The sequence below is a fragment of the Megascapheus bottae genome, chromosome 3, assembly GCF_031878675.1.
Source record: "Megascapheus bottae isolate mThoBot1 chromosome 3, mThoBot2.hap1, whole genome shotgun sequence".
In the NCBI taxonomy this organism is placed as follows: Eukaryota; Metazoa; Chordata; class Mammalia; order Rodentia; family Geomyidae; genus Megascapheus; species Megascapheus bottae.
In genome coordinates this window covers 16693727-16713036 of record NC_143511.1, presented here as the reverse complement: position 1 = coordinate 16713036, position 19310 = coordinate 16693727, and the positions used below count along the sequence as shown (strand labels likewise).

Genomic DNA, 19310 nt, shown 5'->3' with positions numbered 1-19310 from the left:
TAATTAGAATACTTTTCATGTTGCAGTTCTTGTGGGCATTTGCTTTGGTTTCCCCGATTCCTTCATCCCACAGTCATGGTAGATTTATAGCCATCTTCATAACTATGATTAAGTCTCTCAACTCTCTTGCTTTATGTGGCGTTCTTGGCCACTTAATTACACTACATTAAATGGTTTGCTGTTGCTCTCAGTATGGATTGCAGTGTGGATAGGATCTTTGGACTATTTTAAAAAATGTTTCTATGATATACTTTAGAGCTTGTAAACAGAAGTGCTGAGTATGCATAAAATCATTTTGAAGAATTATTTTATTATTTAGTTGAACTGATGGTGACACTAAACATTCCAGACTTTGATGTTTTTATACGGTATTCTTTCCCACTAATTAACTGCACTAATGAAGTTAATTAGTGGGGGAGAATGTCGTATAAAACATCAAAGTCTAAGATGTTTAATCACAACTTAAAAAGAACTTTTATACTCTTTTAGATTGCCAAATACATTCCAATTAGCTAAAGGAAGGTCAAAAATTCTGTTTCCCCCTCTGGTCTTCAAAGCCGTTCCACACTCTTTGCTAGCTGGCAAAGGTACTTGAGCCTGAGTGTTAATCTAGACAAGCTGACATTGGCATGTCAAGGACTAAATATCTTCCCATAAGCTGTAACTTGAGAAAGAGTCCATTTCTGCAAAAGACACTAACAACTTTCCTTTGATGTACTGATGGAAAGTAAGGACAGTGGATAGCATCATGGGTTGTATTAGCCTTATTTTCTGTTGTTACAAAATACCCAAGGCTGGTATTTTATAAAGGAAAGAGGTTTAGGCTTAGAGATTTGATGCTACAAGTCCAAGATCCATTCATTAGCCCCTGATGAGTACAAGCTGGTGCTTGGCATCCCAGTGATGGGAGCACATCCAACAGTTCACATGGTAGAACAAAAGCCATCAGGCTCAGGGGCTAGGGTAGCTCATTCCTAAATAACTCATTCTCAAAGAACTACATTTCATCCTTTGGGAAGAAAGCCCCTTGGTGATCTAATTACCTTATATTAGGCCCTACCTCTCAAAAGTTTCACCACCCTTGAACATACTTGGAGAACAAACTTGCAGTGTATGGTCCTTTGGGGAACACACACAAACCTTATCCAAACCGTTTCATGGGTATCTGTTTTTCTGTTGTCCTCTGATTTTATAGGCACCCATTTATTCTATGTGTTATTGTGTGCCACTTTTTTGCCACTTCTCAATCACCCCTTACCTTAATGAGCTAAAAAACAACATGTTTACAGTTATGGGATAGGAGGACTCTAAAATATTGATTATAAAAATGATTAAATGAAACTGAGCATGGTGGCTCATGCCTGTAATCCTAGCTATTCAGAAGGCTGAGATCTGAGGATCAAAGTTCAAAGCCAGCCCAGGCACAAAAGAACCTGAAACTCTTATCTCCAATTAACCCCTAGAAAATGGGAAGTGAGGCTTGGCTCTAGGGGAGAGTGGTAGCCTTGAGCTGAAGAGCTCAGGGACAGCTCTCAGGCCGAGTTCAAGCCCCATGATCCACCCCTCCCCCCCCAAATGGTTAAATGACCAGTAGTTGAGCAAGAACTCCTTCTCAGGTCATTTCCCTGTGGTATGTATTCTATTAATTATTTTAAAATCAAGCAGAGTTTACAACAGCAATAATGTAATTCAGATAAGCAATTATTGTAATTGACCTTGGCAATGAGTGTCCTTGGCATTTACTACAGTTTGCTTAGATCCTGAGGATGGCCAATTATCTCATGATACCCCACTTTATTGAGATCATTGTTTTAATTATTGCACTCAAAATATATCACTGTCAGCATTGTAGAGTCGTGCATGGGAACATTGCCTTCGGGCATTCAGAAATGGATAGAGTGGCTAGCCTCTTCTTAGGACAACGGTGTGATTGAGGTTTTTTATTGTTTTTGTTTTTCTGTTTTCCATCTCCAAACACTTATTTTTTAAATGTTACTCCTTACAGTTCTTTATCCTGGCAGGGTGAAATACAGGGAGATGAAGTTTATGAACCTCTGACCTAATTGTGCTCTTATAAAGATGTCCTAGGTGATTTAGTGTTAATAGGTAATCAGGTCTATTTGATTAGGAGTTCTAATTGACAGCAATCACAATGGGTCTTCCATCATCTGAATGTGCCCTAGGCCAGAAGTTGCCAACTTGAGCATCACCCAGGAGCTTTTAAAATTGCCATACCTAGGCCTTTGCCCAGGCTCACCTTCTCTGGAGAGACTGATTGAATTGCTCTGGGATGGAGGGAAAACTGGACTTGCTTCATTTATTTCTTCCCCTTCTCCCCCTTTCTTCTCATCCTCCCCTCCTGCCATGAGGCTTGAACTCTGGGCTTGGTGTTGTCCCTGAGCTCTTCAGCTCAAGGCTTACAGCCCTACTCCTTAAGCCACAGCACTACTTCCTGTTTTCTAGTGCTTAATTGGAGATAAGAGTCTCACTGTCTTTCGTGTCCTGGCTGGCTTTGAACTTGCATCCTCAGATCTCAGCCTCTTAAAATAGCTAGGATTGCAGGCATGTGCCACCATATCCAGCTACATTTTGTTTTTTAAGGCACACATTCTCTTGATAAGCAGCCCTGACTAGAACCACTACCTGGGCCTTAGATTTTTGATTCTTTGCTGGTTGTCTCCAGGGCATCACCCAATCCAGATGATAAAATACCTTTGGTGGGTGGTCTTTGCTGCTCTCTGCCTTCTCTTCTGTTTTCTCCCAAATTCAGCCCAGTGCCTCACATGCCTGAAATAGCCCCATTCAAAAGTTGGGACCTACAACTACTTACCCCTTCCCAAGTGGTTCCAGATCCAACTGTCCCATACAGAGTCTCAGTGGATAAATCCCGTGCTGTCATAAACCTGTCAGCATCCTTTCTTACTAGTTTCTCTTACAATTTTGTTTATCACATAATTGGAACATACTTTTTCTATGGGTGTGTGTGTGTGTGTGTGTGTGTGTGTGTGTGTAAGTGTAAGTGTAAGACTCAGCATTTGCATAGGCAAAGACTTCTTGAACAGAATCCCAGGGTCACAACAGATTGGAGAGACTCAACAAATAGGACTACCTAAAAATAAAAAAAAATTCTGCACAGACAAAGGCATAGCTACTAAGGTAGAGAGACAGCCAAGCAACTGGGGAAAGATATTTACCAATGATACATCAGGCAAATGCTTAATATCCAATATCTACAGGGAACTCAAGAAACTAATCCCCCCCCCCCACAACCAAACAAACCAATCACTAAATGGGCAAGGGAACTAAAGAGAGACTTATAAAAAGAAGACATTAAAATGGCAAAAAAAATATGAGAAAATGCTCATCATCCATGGTCATAAAGAAAATGCAAATAAAAACAACCCCAAGGTACCATCTTACCCCTGTTAGAATGGCCAATATTCTGAACTTAGACAATGAAAAATATTGGCGGGTGTGCCAAAAGAGGAACCCTACTGCACTGCTGGTGGAATGTAAACTAGTAAAGCCACCTTGGAAGGCAGTTTGGAGGTTTCTTAAAAAACCTGAAAATAGACCTTCCTTACGATCCCACAATACCACTCCTGGGCATCTACCCTGAGCATCATATGATAAGGACACCTGCTAAGCCATGTTCATCTCTGCACTATGCACAATAGCCAAGCAATGGAAACAACCCAGAACCCAGATGCCCTACAACAGATGAATGGATAAACAAAATGTGGTGTACACATACACACACACACACACACACACACACACACAATGGAATTCTACATAGCCAACAGACAAGATAAAATAATGGCATTCACTGGAAAGTAGATGAAACCAAAACAAATCATGTTGAATGAGACAAGTCAAAAACAAAGGAACAAAAGGCACATGGTATCCTTAATATGTGGATATTAGATTCAAGAGTACAAGAGCAATGACTAAACATTCGGGTACCCAATGTTATGGACATAGTCGTGGAGATATAAACATAACTACATAGACATAAAAATCTATGATGGGATATATACTCTATGGACATAGTGTTATATAGATTGATATGTATCTATGACATACAAACCCTCAGCTAAATTTTAATTATATTCTAGAATCTATGTGCTAGTGATCATATATAGATTCCCTTCTTTAATACTTGTTTGTTAAACATGGCATTTGAAATATGACGTAAAAATCAGTGTTAATAAAATCTTTCCAAAAAAATCAGCATTTGTAGTTTAACATCTAAAATACCTGATATACCACTTGTGAAAATATAATTCTTGTGCAGTTATAAACCTCCCAATATTTTCCTCCTGTGATAGAATTCAGCTGCCTTATGCAGTACTGTGAGCCCTCTAAGGTTTGGCCTATTCTCGTAGAATACCTAAAACTCCTCCCCTTTTTGAATTAAGAACCTATATGCTGGGGTTGGAGGCAGCTCAGGTGATAGAGCACCAGCCAGCGAGCTGAACAATGTCAGAATCTGAGTTCAAATCTCAGATAAAAGAAAAATAAAATAGCCTATATAAATTTTTTTGCAGATTTTTGAATATGACGTGCTGAACGTGACATTTAATCTTACACACTTCTGTGGGGAGCCATTCAGTTATACCTCTAACATCCTTCTTGGCTTCCTCTTCCTTTCTGTATTACTCTTTCATTCTGAGCCCACTAATCTCACATTAGACCACTGGTCACACTTCTGGCCATTCCCTTGCTTCCACTGGAAGGTGCCAAAATTATCAAAGTTCATCTTCCATAATCAGAATTTTGCTATTTTACCATACATGCAAGGCTTGTACTATATGTTTACTATTGCTTTTATTTTTAATTACAAAGGAAGGAGGCAAATAAGGTAAATTCTCCTTTCGGTTCTTAGAGTCTTAAGCTTCATTACTGAGATTCTAACTTTCTGTAATTTGTCTTGACTATGTTGAGACTGATTGGCTTCCTTATTGCTTATGTGTCAAAGAGTCATCTGCTTGAAAGAGGCCCCCAAAAACCCTATTGGAAGTAGGTCTCAGTTTGCAACATTTCATTTAACTTTATTCTTAGGCTTTGGGGCCTGGAACACATAGTCTGGACTTCTATATAGTAACATTGTGTTTTGTTAATTAACAAGGAATTACATGCTGCATTCTTCCTACCCTGCCATTATACCTGATTCCTGACTCCAGAGTCAGTTTTCAAATTGAAGTAATGCTTGGGATGCAGATCTAGACTGTACTCTGCCAATATAGCTTGGGATTGTCCTCAGAAAGCACATTTGACCTGGATTTCACAATCCAGACCTTCAGGGACACCAAGCCACAGTAGGTTGAGACTCAGACTTAAGAATATGCTATCAGAAATGTTTGCATCTGGAGAGATAGTTTCCTTTATTCTTAATGTAAGTGTGTATGTCTACCTTATCACAGAGAAGCTCTTTTCTAATAGCAGGCAACAGTGCATCTTGCACATCTTAAGATTTTTAAGAATTTAAGGAGCCTTCTTCAGGCTTGAAGATTATACCACTTTTTTGCCAAGGAAGACTAAGAATAGACAATCATGGCAGCTTTCTAGGTTTTCAGCTGTCTAGATTAATTGCTAGCCATGGTTTGGCCATTGTGTTTTGGGGCAAAATCAATATAGTTATCTCAATTAAGCATTAATGACAGCTTTAAATCCATTCAGGCCCCTATAACAAAATGCCATAAACTGGGTAGTTTAAACAACAACAATTTATTTCTCACCGTGTAGAAGGCTGAGAAGCTCATAATCAAGGTGCCTTATCTTAGGATATGATGAGTCCTGGATGACAGATGGCAGATTCAAGTTCCTCATATTAGTAATGAGAGGATGGGCTTTTTTAGTTCTCTTCTCTCAGCTTACAGAATCCATTCCTGAAACTTCCATCCTTGACCTGATGACTTCCAAATACTGTCACATACTCTGTGTTTGTTTCAACATAGGAATGTTGATGGAACACATTCAGACTATGATAGGAATAATCCTGTAGAGAAAATAACCTAATCTCCAGCTGACAGGTATGAAAAGTGAGGCCTGAATGGGCCTGGAGTCCTGTAGATAATGAGTCCAAGAGCTAAGAAAATTGAAACCAAAGCACTCCTCATTGTAGAGTACAGGCCTATTTTGTCGCATCCACTCTCCTCTACATTCCATGACGTGTCAGTGCCTTATTTGCTTCTGTTCCTCGTATCAAGGACGTTGGAAACACAACTCATTCTATTTAAGTTGTAGGATCCAGCCCTAGCCTGCCTGTAGCATCTATTATTCTTCATATACATCAAACCTCATTTTTCAAGACTCTGTGCTGAGTACTCCCATTCCAGTGGTCTGGCTTACCTTCACATGAATGCTTAACTTCTAACCTCACTTATCCACCCTTTATTCACAATGGAAGGAAGTTAATGAATATCTGTCTTAGCCAACTTCATCAGTGGCCCAAATATCTGTGACATGATGTGTGATTTAATTTCATGCTTTTAGACACTTTCTAGACACATATTAGATTGTGATGTCTCCTGCATATAGATTACTGTTCCCATGATAATACAATGTTGGTTGCATTCACAAAGGGCTGTCCTGTGATGAGACATATTTACACGTTTGCATCTGTGTGAAGAGAGACAGACCAGAGTACAAAGTCAGATCTCTGAATTATTTTTGCCTTTATCTATTTGTTTAGCAAATATTTACCTCATTGTCATCACATTACAGAATGAGGGATGGCCATTGAACCATGTTTACGATTTAATGGTGAAAGGATACCACCTCATTTCTCCATATGGAGAGCAAGAATATTTTCTTCCAGTCCATATTCTGCTTGCTACTATTGCTGCACCATTTAGTTCAATGCCAAATTGCAGTTGGCTCCATTTAGTTCTGTTTACTGAGTAGCTCTGTAGTGATTAAATGTCACTGGGTACACCAAGTATACAAAAGTAATTAACCTAAAAAGGACATGATAAAATAAAGGTCAACAACCTCTTTAGACCCTAGTGCCGTCAGCAAGACTAAGTATCTATCAATAGAGATATTGCTGGTAGAGCTGGGGCAGTGAGGAGAATATGGAAAAGGAAAAGGAAAGAAAGAAGGAGGGAAAGGTCAAAAGGCAGGCATATAGATTAGTACTCTGGGATAGCAAATAGACTGGGGGGAGGATTAAGGTGATTTTATTCCTTATAATTAGTTCTCTGACCTATAATTATTTGGGGAAGAGAATGAGTTTGTGGACTACAGCTTAACTTCCCTGTCAACATTTTAACACTGTTTAGAGGGTTGTTTTCCTGGTTAAACCATAGTAGCCTTCAGCCTGTTCTTTTATGTGTGTGTGTATGTTTTGTTTTTTTATTTTTTAGTTTTTGTCAAACCCTCACATAATTAGATCTTTAGATCTTTTCACATGAAAGGTACCATTTGAAATCATGTCTTTAGAACTACTTGAAATGGTATTCATAAATATCTCTATCATTTGCTTTCTGTATGGTATACTGAAGTCATTATCAGTCACCACTGGTACAAATGATGTTATGTTGCCTTACATACTACATTTTCATGTCAAACTCTAGGTATGTAACACTAAAAAAAAAAAAAATCTACCAGCATAAAGCTGCTTCATGGTTTATGGTAATTTACTGCCCAAAAAAGGGGGTGGTAGTTTGTTCTGAAATTATTTACTATTTACTCCTTGGGAAATAAACACTATAGGGAAATCTCCACGTGTCACTATTCCTTAGGAGCCCAGAAAAACTGCTGTTGGCTGTATCCTTCCCATGGTAGATCTATATCCTTCGATGTGATCCCTTTAAATTTAAATCTCAGCTTCTCAATGGTCAGGTTTATTTTTCCCTTTTCACAGACAGCTGATGAGCACAATATGAGTGACGAAGACAGAGAGTAGTCAGTTGAAAATGGTCTTCCTTAGGCCAAAAAATTTTCCATTTTAGAATAAAAGAGTTGTGAAATGGTTGCACTGATATATTTATTCAATAAGATAAGACTCAAGGTACACTCTGGCAGAAGACAAACCTGCCACTGACCTTGGAAAAGAAGCTCCGCCCTTGATTAATAGAGAGCAAAAGAGAAAAGTATTACCATATTGCCTTCGACTCTCTTCCTGGCACTATTCTGACCTCTTATTTTGTATTTTTACTTTTTTGCACTATTTCCTTTTACTACTTTTTATCATAGTTCTGAAAATTGTCACCCTGTCACTTTTAAAATCACCACATTTGAAGGTTTCCTTTTTTGGTTTACCTACACATACCTGGACCTCACACATGGACACCCAGAACCGTTGTTGTGTTACATGCCAGGGAAGTAATAAAAATAATATGGGAGCAAACCAGAAGTATTCATGAGTAGATTCTATTTGGGGTTTAACAGCAGTTCAATTGAGACATTACATGGTAGTCAGAATAGGTATAGTCTCTGCCTTCACAGAACTTCCAATCAAGCAGAAAAGATAAGCAAATGAAATCATAGTAGTGATATATAAATGACAGGAAGGAAACACAAAGGGGTGATGATAGGAAGAAAAGAATCAGGAAGGTTCAGAATGTAATATTTAAGTGGAAAATTAAGAGGTAAAAATATTCCACAGAAGACGCTTAGCTCTTGGAAGAACCTATAAAATAGGCTCCAAAGAGCAAAAATGCTTGAATTGATGAGCACGCCAAGAAAAGCTTTCAGATGAGGTTAGAGAATATAGGCAGGGAGCCAAGCAACCCTGTAAAGGTGCTGGGTACTTCAGTGAAGGGACATTTCTTTTATGACCCAGAGGCCTTTCAAAATTGTATTGTCTGTTGTTTCAACCAGAAATCACATGTGACTTCTGGTTAGTCTAAATTGAGATGGGAGGTACCTATATTATGAATGTAATATGTATTAAATATGTATTACATGTAGAATGAATACATCACATGTATAATACCTATATTACATGTATTAATGTAATATATATTACATGTATATATAATATATATCAAACCAGAATTTAAAATTTTTGTACTAGAATTGGAAAAAATAAAAAATGCTTTAGTAATTTTGATATTGTTAATGTATTAACATATTTCATGAAACTTTGGGTTAAATAAATGTGATAAGAATCAGGCTTTTTAACATTTTAAGAAATTTGTCTAGTATAAAAATGTAAAAAAAAAAGTGGGGCTCATTCTGCTTGTTTGCCAATGTTGCTTTGAAGAACAGCTCACTTTATTTTTTTGTATTTTTTTCATATATTTTTATTACAATTAATAGAAAGGTTACATGAAATTTGCCAGATAGATGGTGCATTAATTCCCATACATTGATACCCTTTCACATGTCTTGGTCCCCATTTCCCTCCCCCTCACTCCCACCCCTCATCTTGTTTTACCCCTTTCCCTATCCAATTTCAAATAACCAAATACAAATATATCCGATATATCAGGTAACAAAGTAAGATACTGTAACAATATGAGATAACCTAGGGACAGCAAAAGAGATGAGAGATAACATAGTACCTTAAGAACAACAATTCATTATATGGCTTATGTTTCTATATCCTAGAGATCCTTTCATTTAGCGTCCTACTATATGGCCTTTTGTATCAAGGTTTTGCTCTATTGCAAATCTCTGCTAGGAGAGCCCAAGGTTTCTACTGAGTATGACAAATGAGGAAAACCATTGAGCCTAAGTTCCTTTGAGTCTGGCTTACTTCACTTAATATGATCTTTTCTAAGTCTTTCCATTTCCTAATGGGGCAATGTCATTCTTTCTGACAGCAGCATAGAATTCCATTGTGTACAAATACCACATCTTTTTGATCCACTCATCAACTGAGGGACATCTAGGTTGGTTCCATATCTTTGCTCTGGTAAATAGAGCTGCAAGGAACGTCATTGTGCTAGTGGATTTAGTATGTCCTTGTTTCTGGATGATTTGGGTAAATGCCAAGTAGTGGAATTGCTGGTTCATAGGGGAACTCTAAGTTTAGTCTTTTGAGGAACTGCCATTCTGCTTTCCATAGTGGAAAGCACTCCCACCAACAGTGCAGTACTGGTCCCTGCTGGCCACATCCCCTCCAGCATCTATTGTTATTGGTTTTCTTGATCCTGGCCATTCTAACTGGAGTGAGGTGGAATCTTAGAGTTGTTTTGATTTGCATTTCTTTTATGACCAGAGATGTTGAGCATTTCATCACTTTAATATTTTGTTGAAAGCCCTTAAGACGAAGTAGATGATTATTGGAAACTATTTAGCCATTTTATTTAGTAGGAAGACCTGGAGTTTCTGATTAGCAACTTCAAAACTGCTTGACAGCCTTGGTTTAAATTGTTACATTGTTATTTCCTTCTGTGTTCCTGCTGAATTGCACTCAGATATTGTATAGAGTATATTTGCATACATAATACATAAGAATATATATGAGGCTCTGTGGAGTTAACACTCTTTGGAAGAAAAAATGTTTAGCCTTTCAAATAGATTAAAACAGTTTACTGGAAAAAATAGTAACATGAAAAGACTTTCTTTTCCAATAAATTGTAATAGTTACTAAAATGAGGATTCTGGTCCATTAAGATACAGCTTGCCAAGTCTTTAAGCTTAGCCACTTAATTTCTCTGAGCCACTACCCTTCTTGGGCTTTTTCGAAGTACTACTAGAGCTGTGTTGATATTGCTATTCAGAAACAGAACACAGAATAAGAATAGGTTTAAATCCAATTCAGCCCCCCCCAAAAAAAAAAACCAGGATTTTTTTCAACTCTCTTCTACTTTCATTCAAATTTTAGCATATTTGCCAGTCAGACTTAGGAATAGGTCTTATAAAGCAATTCTGTATGATGCATTTTATAGGTGCAAAACTGAAGACATAATTCCAAAAGAAGTTGATTAGTACATTTGACTATAGTTTGCATGAGGTTGTCATATAAGATGTTTAAATTATTAATGATGTGGGAATTCTTAGGGGAGGACAGAAACACATAATAATATAAGGCTTTGCACATGTTGAGGAATACCATTGGATTGAAGGATATGAGATAGCTTTGGGCTATTAAAAGATACCTGCAATGCAAAGTCATATGTCCTTGCAACTTTCTGTTACAGTTTCTGTAGACATTTCATACTGTATACCACATCTAATAATTAGGAAGAACATTATTTGAGCTATTCCATTTCGGCTTTTTGTTCTCCTCTCCATTAGTGAGCACTCGTTCTCTCATTTCCCCAGTTGCTTTCTCATATGGCCCATAGCTTGTGCCACAGGCAGATTGTGTGACTTTCCAGGGAGGGAAGCTAAGCTGCCTACACAAGAATCAAGCCTGTATCTTTGGCATCAAAGCATGTTCCATCAGCTGAGTTTGCCAGCTAAAGTAGCTGTGTTTAATGAAATATCTGGGGTAGAGCCAACAGCTTTATTCCAGGAAGAGGAAATAACAGTCAAGAAACCCCAAGAGGACATTAAGATAATGTTCTAATTTAAAATCAATTTTATTGATACCTTATAAATTATTAGGGCATTTTGTCGTGACCAAGTAATAAATAATGCTGAGACCATGAGAACAAAGCAATGAATGGTTGAAGAATACAGTGTTGTATTTTCTAGTACATGAAGGAAAAAACTAATAAATCTTTTGTATTATATATATCTTGTCTCCTGATGGAGGGAAAGGTGTATATTTTACTTACCTTTGTGTGCCTGTAATCAGTAAACATTTGTTGAATGTGTGGAGTTGGATTATGGAATGGTTGCCACACTTGTCAAGGAGGAATATTATCTCCTCATGCTAGCCACTGTGCTTTAGGATATGACTTTTTAATCCTTATCTTTCTTACTACTGTGCTAGGAAATGGAAACTTGGAGAAAGATCCAATAACTTGTCTAAGTTCCTGTAGCAAGTGGCGAAGCCTAGTCTTGAATGTAGGCCAATCAGACTTAAGAGTAGTGAATGCTACTGCATGAGTCCTTCCTGTCAGTTTCTCTGATTTTATACTATTTTGAATTTATCTTGAGTTTCTGTCACCAGAGATACAAAGACAACAGTAGAACTAATATGACTTTGGGGGTTTTCTTTTTATATTTCCTTTTTCTTTTTTTGGTGCCAGTTCCTAGAGCTTGAACTGAGAGTCTTTGCTCAAAGTCAACCTATTACCACTTCAGCCACAGCTCCACTTGCAAAGCTTTTTGATAATTAATTGAATATCAGAATCTCCAGTTTCCTGCCTGGGCTGGCTTTGAACTTTGGTCTTCAGATCTCAGCCTCCTGAGTAGATAGGATCACAGACGTGAGCAACCTGTGCCCAGCTAATAATAAACATTTTTATAGAGCATGAAATGCTATAGCTATAGAATATTTATTGCTGATAGACTTATAGGTCATATAGAGATTATATTCAATCCTCTTTTAACAAAAGCAGGTCACCGGAAAGTCCCAGTCATTTTTGAAGGTGAGTTTTGATTTATGTTAATTTGAAAAAAGCAAGTTCTGTGATGGTTATATACAGATTGTGCTTTTAATAACATCCTTAATCAGGAAGGTTATAAAAAAAATCTTAACTATAATGAACAGTAAACTGACACCAGTGACTTGACTTAGAGCCTTGCCATATTCGCTTTCCAACAGCAGCATACTATAAATTTTATACTAATTTACATACATTTGCATGTGTTATGAGTTAATATGTAATACTTGTGCATTTTAACTAAATAATTTACTTTTTAAAGTCTTTATGCATGTTCACATCTGAGGATTATTTCCCCTATCAACTCTGTTCTTATAATGTGTAAAAATGTTCTTATAAGTCAGTTTTATGAATGAGAATATAAACATATTGTATGATATTGATACTATAAAATCTCAATGAAAAGTACTGCTGCTATGAGGTATTACATTAAAGCTATTGCATTTATTTTAAAACTTATTGAAAACATTTCTAAAGTATAGAATGTTTTGAAGACTGTGGATGATTCATACTTGTAGGCTCTCTCTTCCTGAAAGTTGGTTCTGTTAAATAAAAGAAGTACTTTGCATCCTTGTTCATTTGCAACAATACCTTGGCCTTTCTGAATTCTGTGAAATCACTAGAGTTTATTTCTGTCCTACATGTTGGCCTTTTGCTTTTCTGAGAGGTTACAGAGGAATTATAATCGAGGATGTTGCTTTTGGCCTCAAGAAATCATCTATAGGGAAGGGGGTATGCTTCCCTGTACAACATAAAAACTCAGCCTAAATTGTCCTGATCCAAACTCTCATTTGAGAATTCCTCAATGAAGTACAGCTAGAGTAGCCATATAATGTATTGTCTTAATAGGCTATTTTTGAGAGTGAGGGAAAGCCTGGACAACAAAGAAAATAACCCAGGACATGTACATTTTCATGGTGTCTTCAGCCTCTTTGTTACCTTCTTTATTTGTTTCAGACCATGGACAAGTGAGCCATAGCCAATGAGTTTTAGGGTGCCTGTTCTTGGTTGCCCACTCAGCCTTTAGCATTCTTTCTGGTTGTAATCTTCTAAGTAGGTAGGGATGTCTGAGCATTGTAGCTATGCATGTGTAAAGCAGAAATCAAATATCTTGTGGAGGTGGTATGGAATAGTCCTTACATGTACCTTAAAACAAATATGGTAGTTCATAATCCTGATCTGTAATAGAGTCAGGTGGACTGCTCTGTATAGTGACAGTACCAGAATTGCCACAAGGTATTAGGTCATATGCATAGGACCTATCTTTGTGCTCTACGGATTGTTTTTCTTAGTCCTCAAAACGATTCAATGGGTTGGGGGTTTGGGGGTAATGTTGTTATACCATAGCACAGAGAGGCAGAGACTAGAACTTCCTTAAAGCTACACAGCTATTAAGTAGTAGACTCTGGTCTTAAATCCAGGCAGTCTGACTCCAGAGTGCTTTATTTTATTATTTTTGCCTGCTATTAAAAGCTGTCATTAAAATTAGGTAACTATATCAGTGTTGTGCCAGTACTAAGTTCTTGGGAGGAAATAGTGTATTACATGGCCATCTTTGATCTTGAGATTGCAGAGAATGTTACAGGTCACTGGATTTGTCACTTTTCTAGCTGATTTGGTCAACAAAGTCTGGGTAGATTCCAAACTTATTTAATTTTCGGAATAACCTGTGTTATACTATTGGGAATAGCTGTCTTTAAAGCTCAACTTATGCTACTAACCACTTGAGGTTTTCATGTAACCATAAAAACACAAAAAATTGTCCTTTGTTTCTCTTTGTTTCTTTCTTCTCTTTCTTCAGCTAAACACATCTACCTTACTCTTTTTAAATTATTCTATTAACAGGGTATTGCTTTCCTCAATGTTTACACTCCAGGTTGTTTCGCCTCTTGAGGTTTGGACATTACTCCTTCCTGTGACTTTGCATTTATAACATATTTGCTGATAAGTGTGATCAAACTATATTGAGAAGATTGTCTTTAATGTTCTAAATGTCTAGATATACACATTGTCATGATGCAGCTCCAGTCAGTTTCTGAGGTAATAAAGTATGGAAATGACTAACTTTAGCGACCTTTTAAAATAATAATAGAGAAAATAAAAATAAGCTTCACTGCTTTTATCAGTATTCATTTGATTCCTTATATTCACATGCCCAGCCTGTATCTAAGTGGCAGAGTGGTGGCTTCTAAGATTCATGATGAGAATCTCTGCCAAGTCCAATTGGATTCCAGAGCAATTATGTTATTAGAACATTGCTTATTGCCCTCCTGCCCATTGCAGAGCTTAACCTTTAAAGGCTAGTGATAATTCGCTACCTTATCATCTCACTAGCAAACTCCAACATGTAACTCTGTCCTACAGTAAAAATAAAGCAATAATGCTGCCTTACAATCAGAAACACCTCAAGAAGGCTAGAGCAGATGAGTAAGCATTAAGATTTAAATAGGTATTACTATTTAGCATTAATTTTTAAGACAGTAGTTGATCACTGTTTAGAGGCCATTTTCCTCCTTTGAAAACTTGCAGTAGTGGTGACAACTTCGTGTATAGTTTGTTAGAATCTCAAAGCTGAGCATTTCTTCATTTTGTAAAACATCAAATTGGGAGGATGAAGGAATCTTGAGGTTATATTGGAGTAAAGAAAAGGAAAGCTTCATTTTATTAATTCTGAGGGATAGGTGGGTAAATGCGTACTCTTAAGCAATAAAAAAATATCACTCTAATCTCTAAGGTTTCCAATGGAATTGTTCATCCATCATATGAGTTTTGAATTAAGACTGAAGCTTGCATATAGGGGGCACAGCGACTCATTAGTGTTTAGCAGCTCTTTGCTGCTTTCTGTACTAGGCACCCTTATTCCCAGGGAAGCCATAGCTGAGACGGGCAATGGCTTTGTCCACAAACTGGCACACATTTGTTGCATATGCTCTTATTATCCAAATGTTTTAAGGGAACAAAGAAGAACTAGAGTCATTTCTGCTTGACAACAGCCTAAGAAGCTTGAAAAGTGACATTAGAACTGGTTCTTAGTGTTGAGGAGGACTTAAATATATATTAATATATAATATATTAATAAGATGTGACAGTAATAAACATATACTACAACATATAATAAATGTATAAATATTTATAAAGGCATAATAATGACAAATTGGTCAACAAACATCTTTTGTTGGTGAGTAAGAGATTCCAGAAATAGTGAGAATAGCCTGGAGAGGAGAGAAACAGATGAGATTCTGATATGAAGGTGAGGCTTGTGCTCATGATTTCATTGGTCATAAAAGCAAGATTGCATTAAATTATGATGTGAAGAGGTAACATTGAATCAAGTCTGGTGGCTTGAGAATGAAATTTGGAGGAGTGCTTTACTGAAATATTTTCTTTTTTTTTTCTGAATTGATTTTTTACATGCCTACCAAAGATACTGCTGTAGAGATTCTTTGTTCTCTGTAGAACTTTATTTATTTTATCCCCAATATTCATTTATCACCCTCCAAAATTATCCTGTTCTTTACCAGGCTGAGTTCATTTTGCCCTTGGAAGTCTTACCCTGGTTCCCTTCCAAAGGATTTGCCTACTTTTTACCAGCTACCCAAAGCAGGACAGCCTGCAATGGATAGACTCCCTCTCGTGCCTTGCTTTGACTTGCTTCTTCTCTTCAGTCCAGTCTTCAATAATCACCAGCCAGTCTTAAGGGTACAATAGTTCCAATTTCACTTCTTCATCCATAGGTCTGAACTTTCACACTATCCACAGGGTGCCCCATAGCCACCTCACCTCTGTAGCAGAAAGATACCCTTTCCATTAGTGCCATTTGCTGTGTGGGCCTCCTTCAGTTGAGAGTTTGTTCAAAAGCCACAGTGGGAAGTTTGCAGCCTGAGCCATGAACTTGGCCTGTGACCATGGCCTCGGAATGTGAACCTTTTTATTTATTTTTTCCTCTACTCAGTGCGCTTCTTGGGATTCCAGAAGCAAAATCATAGCAGGCTTATGAAAATTTAAGAGTCAAAAATAAATGTCATGGTTGCAGGTGTTTTTCCTGTTACTTGGCATCTTTTTGCAGAACAAAATCTTTTCTCCTTTTCTCTTTCACTTTCTCCCCTCCTCCTTCCTCTTCATACCTCACCTCTCCCATCCCTTCCTTTCTCCCTTTGCTTCTTCTCTCCCCTCCCTTCTTCTCCTCTCTATTTCCTGTCTTTCTCTGCCTATCTCTTAGTCGGTCGGTCTGTCTGTCTGTCTGTCTGTCTGTCTGTCTGTGTCTGCTTGCCTGTCTGCCTGTCTCTCCCTCCTTCTTTTCTTCCTTTCCATCCTTTCTTGTTACTAGGCTTTGAACTTGAGAGTGGTCTAGCACTTGAGCCACACTCCCACTCCTTTTTACTTTATTTTGATTTTATTTTAGTTCTCATGCTTTTGCCTAGATTGTCCTTGGACTACAGTTCTCCTGCCAATGAATCCTGAATAGCTAGATTACGAGTGTATGTCACCATTCCAGTTTGTTTATTGAGATAGGGTCTCATTACCTTTTGCCTTGGCTTGCCTTGAACCACAAAGTCCTATCTCAGCCTTCTGAGTAGCTGATAAGATAGGCATGTACCATCACATCTGGCCCCCTTTCTTATTTTTAATTGTAATTGAAAAATTGCTAATTATTGCTTAAGTTCAACTCTTTTTTAGGGCCTCAAAATAATGGCTTCTCATTAATCAGCAACCTTAAAGAATTATCTTCCTTCCCCAAGTTTGTAGAAATGTTTCTCAGTAATATAAAGATATACTTGAGAGCAAATCCATTCCAAAGCCCAGTTTACACTGTGCCTCTCTATTCGTTCTTATTACTCTCCTTCCAGTTCATCTCTCTGCCTCCAGTTTCTTGTTCTTTACCCTTTTCCCTATCCTTTCCCTTTCCATCTTGTTTTATTCTCCTTTCCTTACTCATCTCTATCTTGTTCTTTTCATCTTCTTTCCTTTCCCTGTGTTCTCTTAACCGCTTTCCAAGTGTATACTACAGAACAAAAATGTAAAAAAAAAAATCTCAAGTGATTTTTCAAATATACTGTTAAATGAATGATCACTTCTCAACTGTGCTTTTTGTTTCTAATTCTAGAGCTCTTCAGTATCCCCATCAGCCAGTTTCCGAGGTGCTGAGAAGCACAGAAACTCCTCAGACTACTCCTCAGAGAGCAAAAAGCAGAAAACTGAAGAAAAGGAAATTGCCGCACGATACGTAAGTTCAAGCACCTGTCTACCCTTTGACTACTACATACTGAAGCCTAGAACACAAGACATTATTTAGGAGAAAAAAATTATTTATTACCTTTATCCTTTATAGTTCTGTGTCCATTGAGTGGCTGAAGTCCTGTGTGTGTGTGTGTGTGTGTGTGTGTGTGTGTGTGTGTGTGTGCGTGTGCGCGTGCGTGTGTGTGTGTGTAGCAGGTGCATGATTCCATGTATGTGAGAGGTTAGAATCTTCACCCATAGCTATTAGAAGATTTGGACTTCTGTGGTATAATTTTTAGAGATCGGTTTGCTCCCTGATAGTATTTCAGGATATTTGAATTTTGAATGATTTAAAGAAAAAGGTTACATCATAGAACATGTTGGACTCGTGTGTTGAGGAATATATTAAGGTTGTGTACTATTCATGTACAGACAGGTAGTATGTCCTTAGTGTGAGTTGAAGCTCACTTTCCTCTAGTAGCCTGGAGCCCATACAACAGAATGGATGGAGCTGAGTGAAAACTGTAGAAGCAGGTGGTTGCAGCTCTGTTTTCTTCCTGCTACCCAGCAGAATCTACAGACCTCTCAAGAAGCCAAAAATCTGGGGGTTTGCCTCTCACTTCAGTAATGTGGCAACTGGATTGAGAGTTCTTAAAACACTGACAACACTGCCCACCCATGCATAGGCTGGATTTTAGACTGCAGTTTTGTTGACCTATCTAAGGTGATAAGCTATTCTCCTCTATGATTTTTATATTTGCCTTATTTTCTTAAGAGTTTACGTGACTTAGATATGGATTTCATTATTATATTTCTGCATGTTTATAGTATATTCCAATTAATCCCATTCTCCCCTATGACTCTCCCAGCCTTCCAAGCAGTTTTAATAGTTCTTCATATATTTTTAAAAAATAACAAGTTTTGGGCCGGGAGTTTGGCCTAGTGGTAGAGTGCTTGCCTAGCATGCACGAAGACCCGGGTTCCATTCCTCGGTACCCCACATACATAGCAAAAAGCCAGAAGTGGTGCTGAGGTTCAAGTGGTAGAGTGCTAGCCTTGAGAAAGTCCAAGGACAGTGCTCAAGCCCTGAGCTCAAGCCCAGGACTGCCCCCCCCCAAAAAAAAAGTAACAAGTTTTTTATGTATTTTCTAAATGCTGTATTTTGACAGATTGTATACATAATACCTAACTATTTCACTCCATTTACTGAAGTTTTTATTCTTTACTTTGTAATAAATTTTTGTTAGCCTCTATTTTATAATAAATTCACATGCTAAATTGGAAGCCCTTTGTACAACTACTTAAAGGTCACTTTTTAAAAAAAAATCAATCTCCATTATTTTAAACTGGAAAGTGAAGTCACTGCCTACGTCCTCACATACTCATCATGAATTATGATTAAAGTTAAGCACATAGATATTAAACACTATTTTTGACATTTTTATCACATATGAAGAGTTAGTCAGGACTGATTCATGTTATATCAATCTACCTAAAAATGTAATTGTTTCCATCTGGGGTTGAAGGTAATATTTCCTCATTGTGTGTTCAGGATAGTGACGGCGAGAAGAGCGATGACAACTTGGTGGTTGATGTTTCCAATGAGGTATGTTTAGGGCTAACTTGACTTGTGTGCTC

The 19310-nt window shown here is 37.6% G+C and overlaps 1 protein-coding gene across 9 annotated transcripts in view; it reads left to right on the top strand.

Moving 5' to 3' along the window:
• Tle4 (TLE family member 4, transcriptional corepressor) overlaps window positions 1–19310 on the top strand; it is a 143906-nt gene that overhangs the window by 102439 nt on the left and 22157 nt on the right. For all 9 annotated transcript variants that reach the window (XM_090329600.1, XM_090329599.1, XM_090329596.1 and 6 more), the window contains 2 exons: window positions 17560–17679; window positions 19225–19278. In XM_090329600.1, the coding sequence (XP_090185726.1) occupies window positions 17560–17679; window positions 19225–19278 (174 nt within the window). The remainder of the gene's footprint in view (window positions 1–17559; window positions 17680–19224; window positions 19279–19310) is intronic.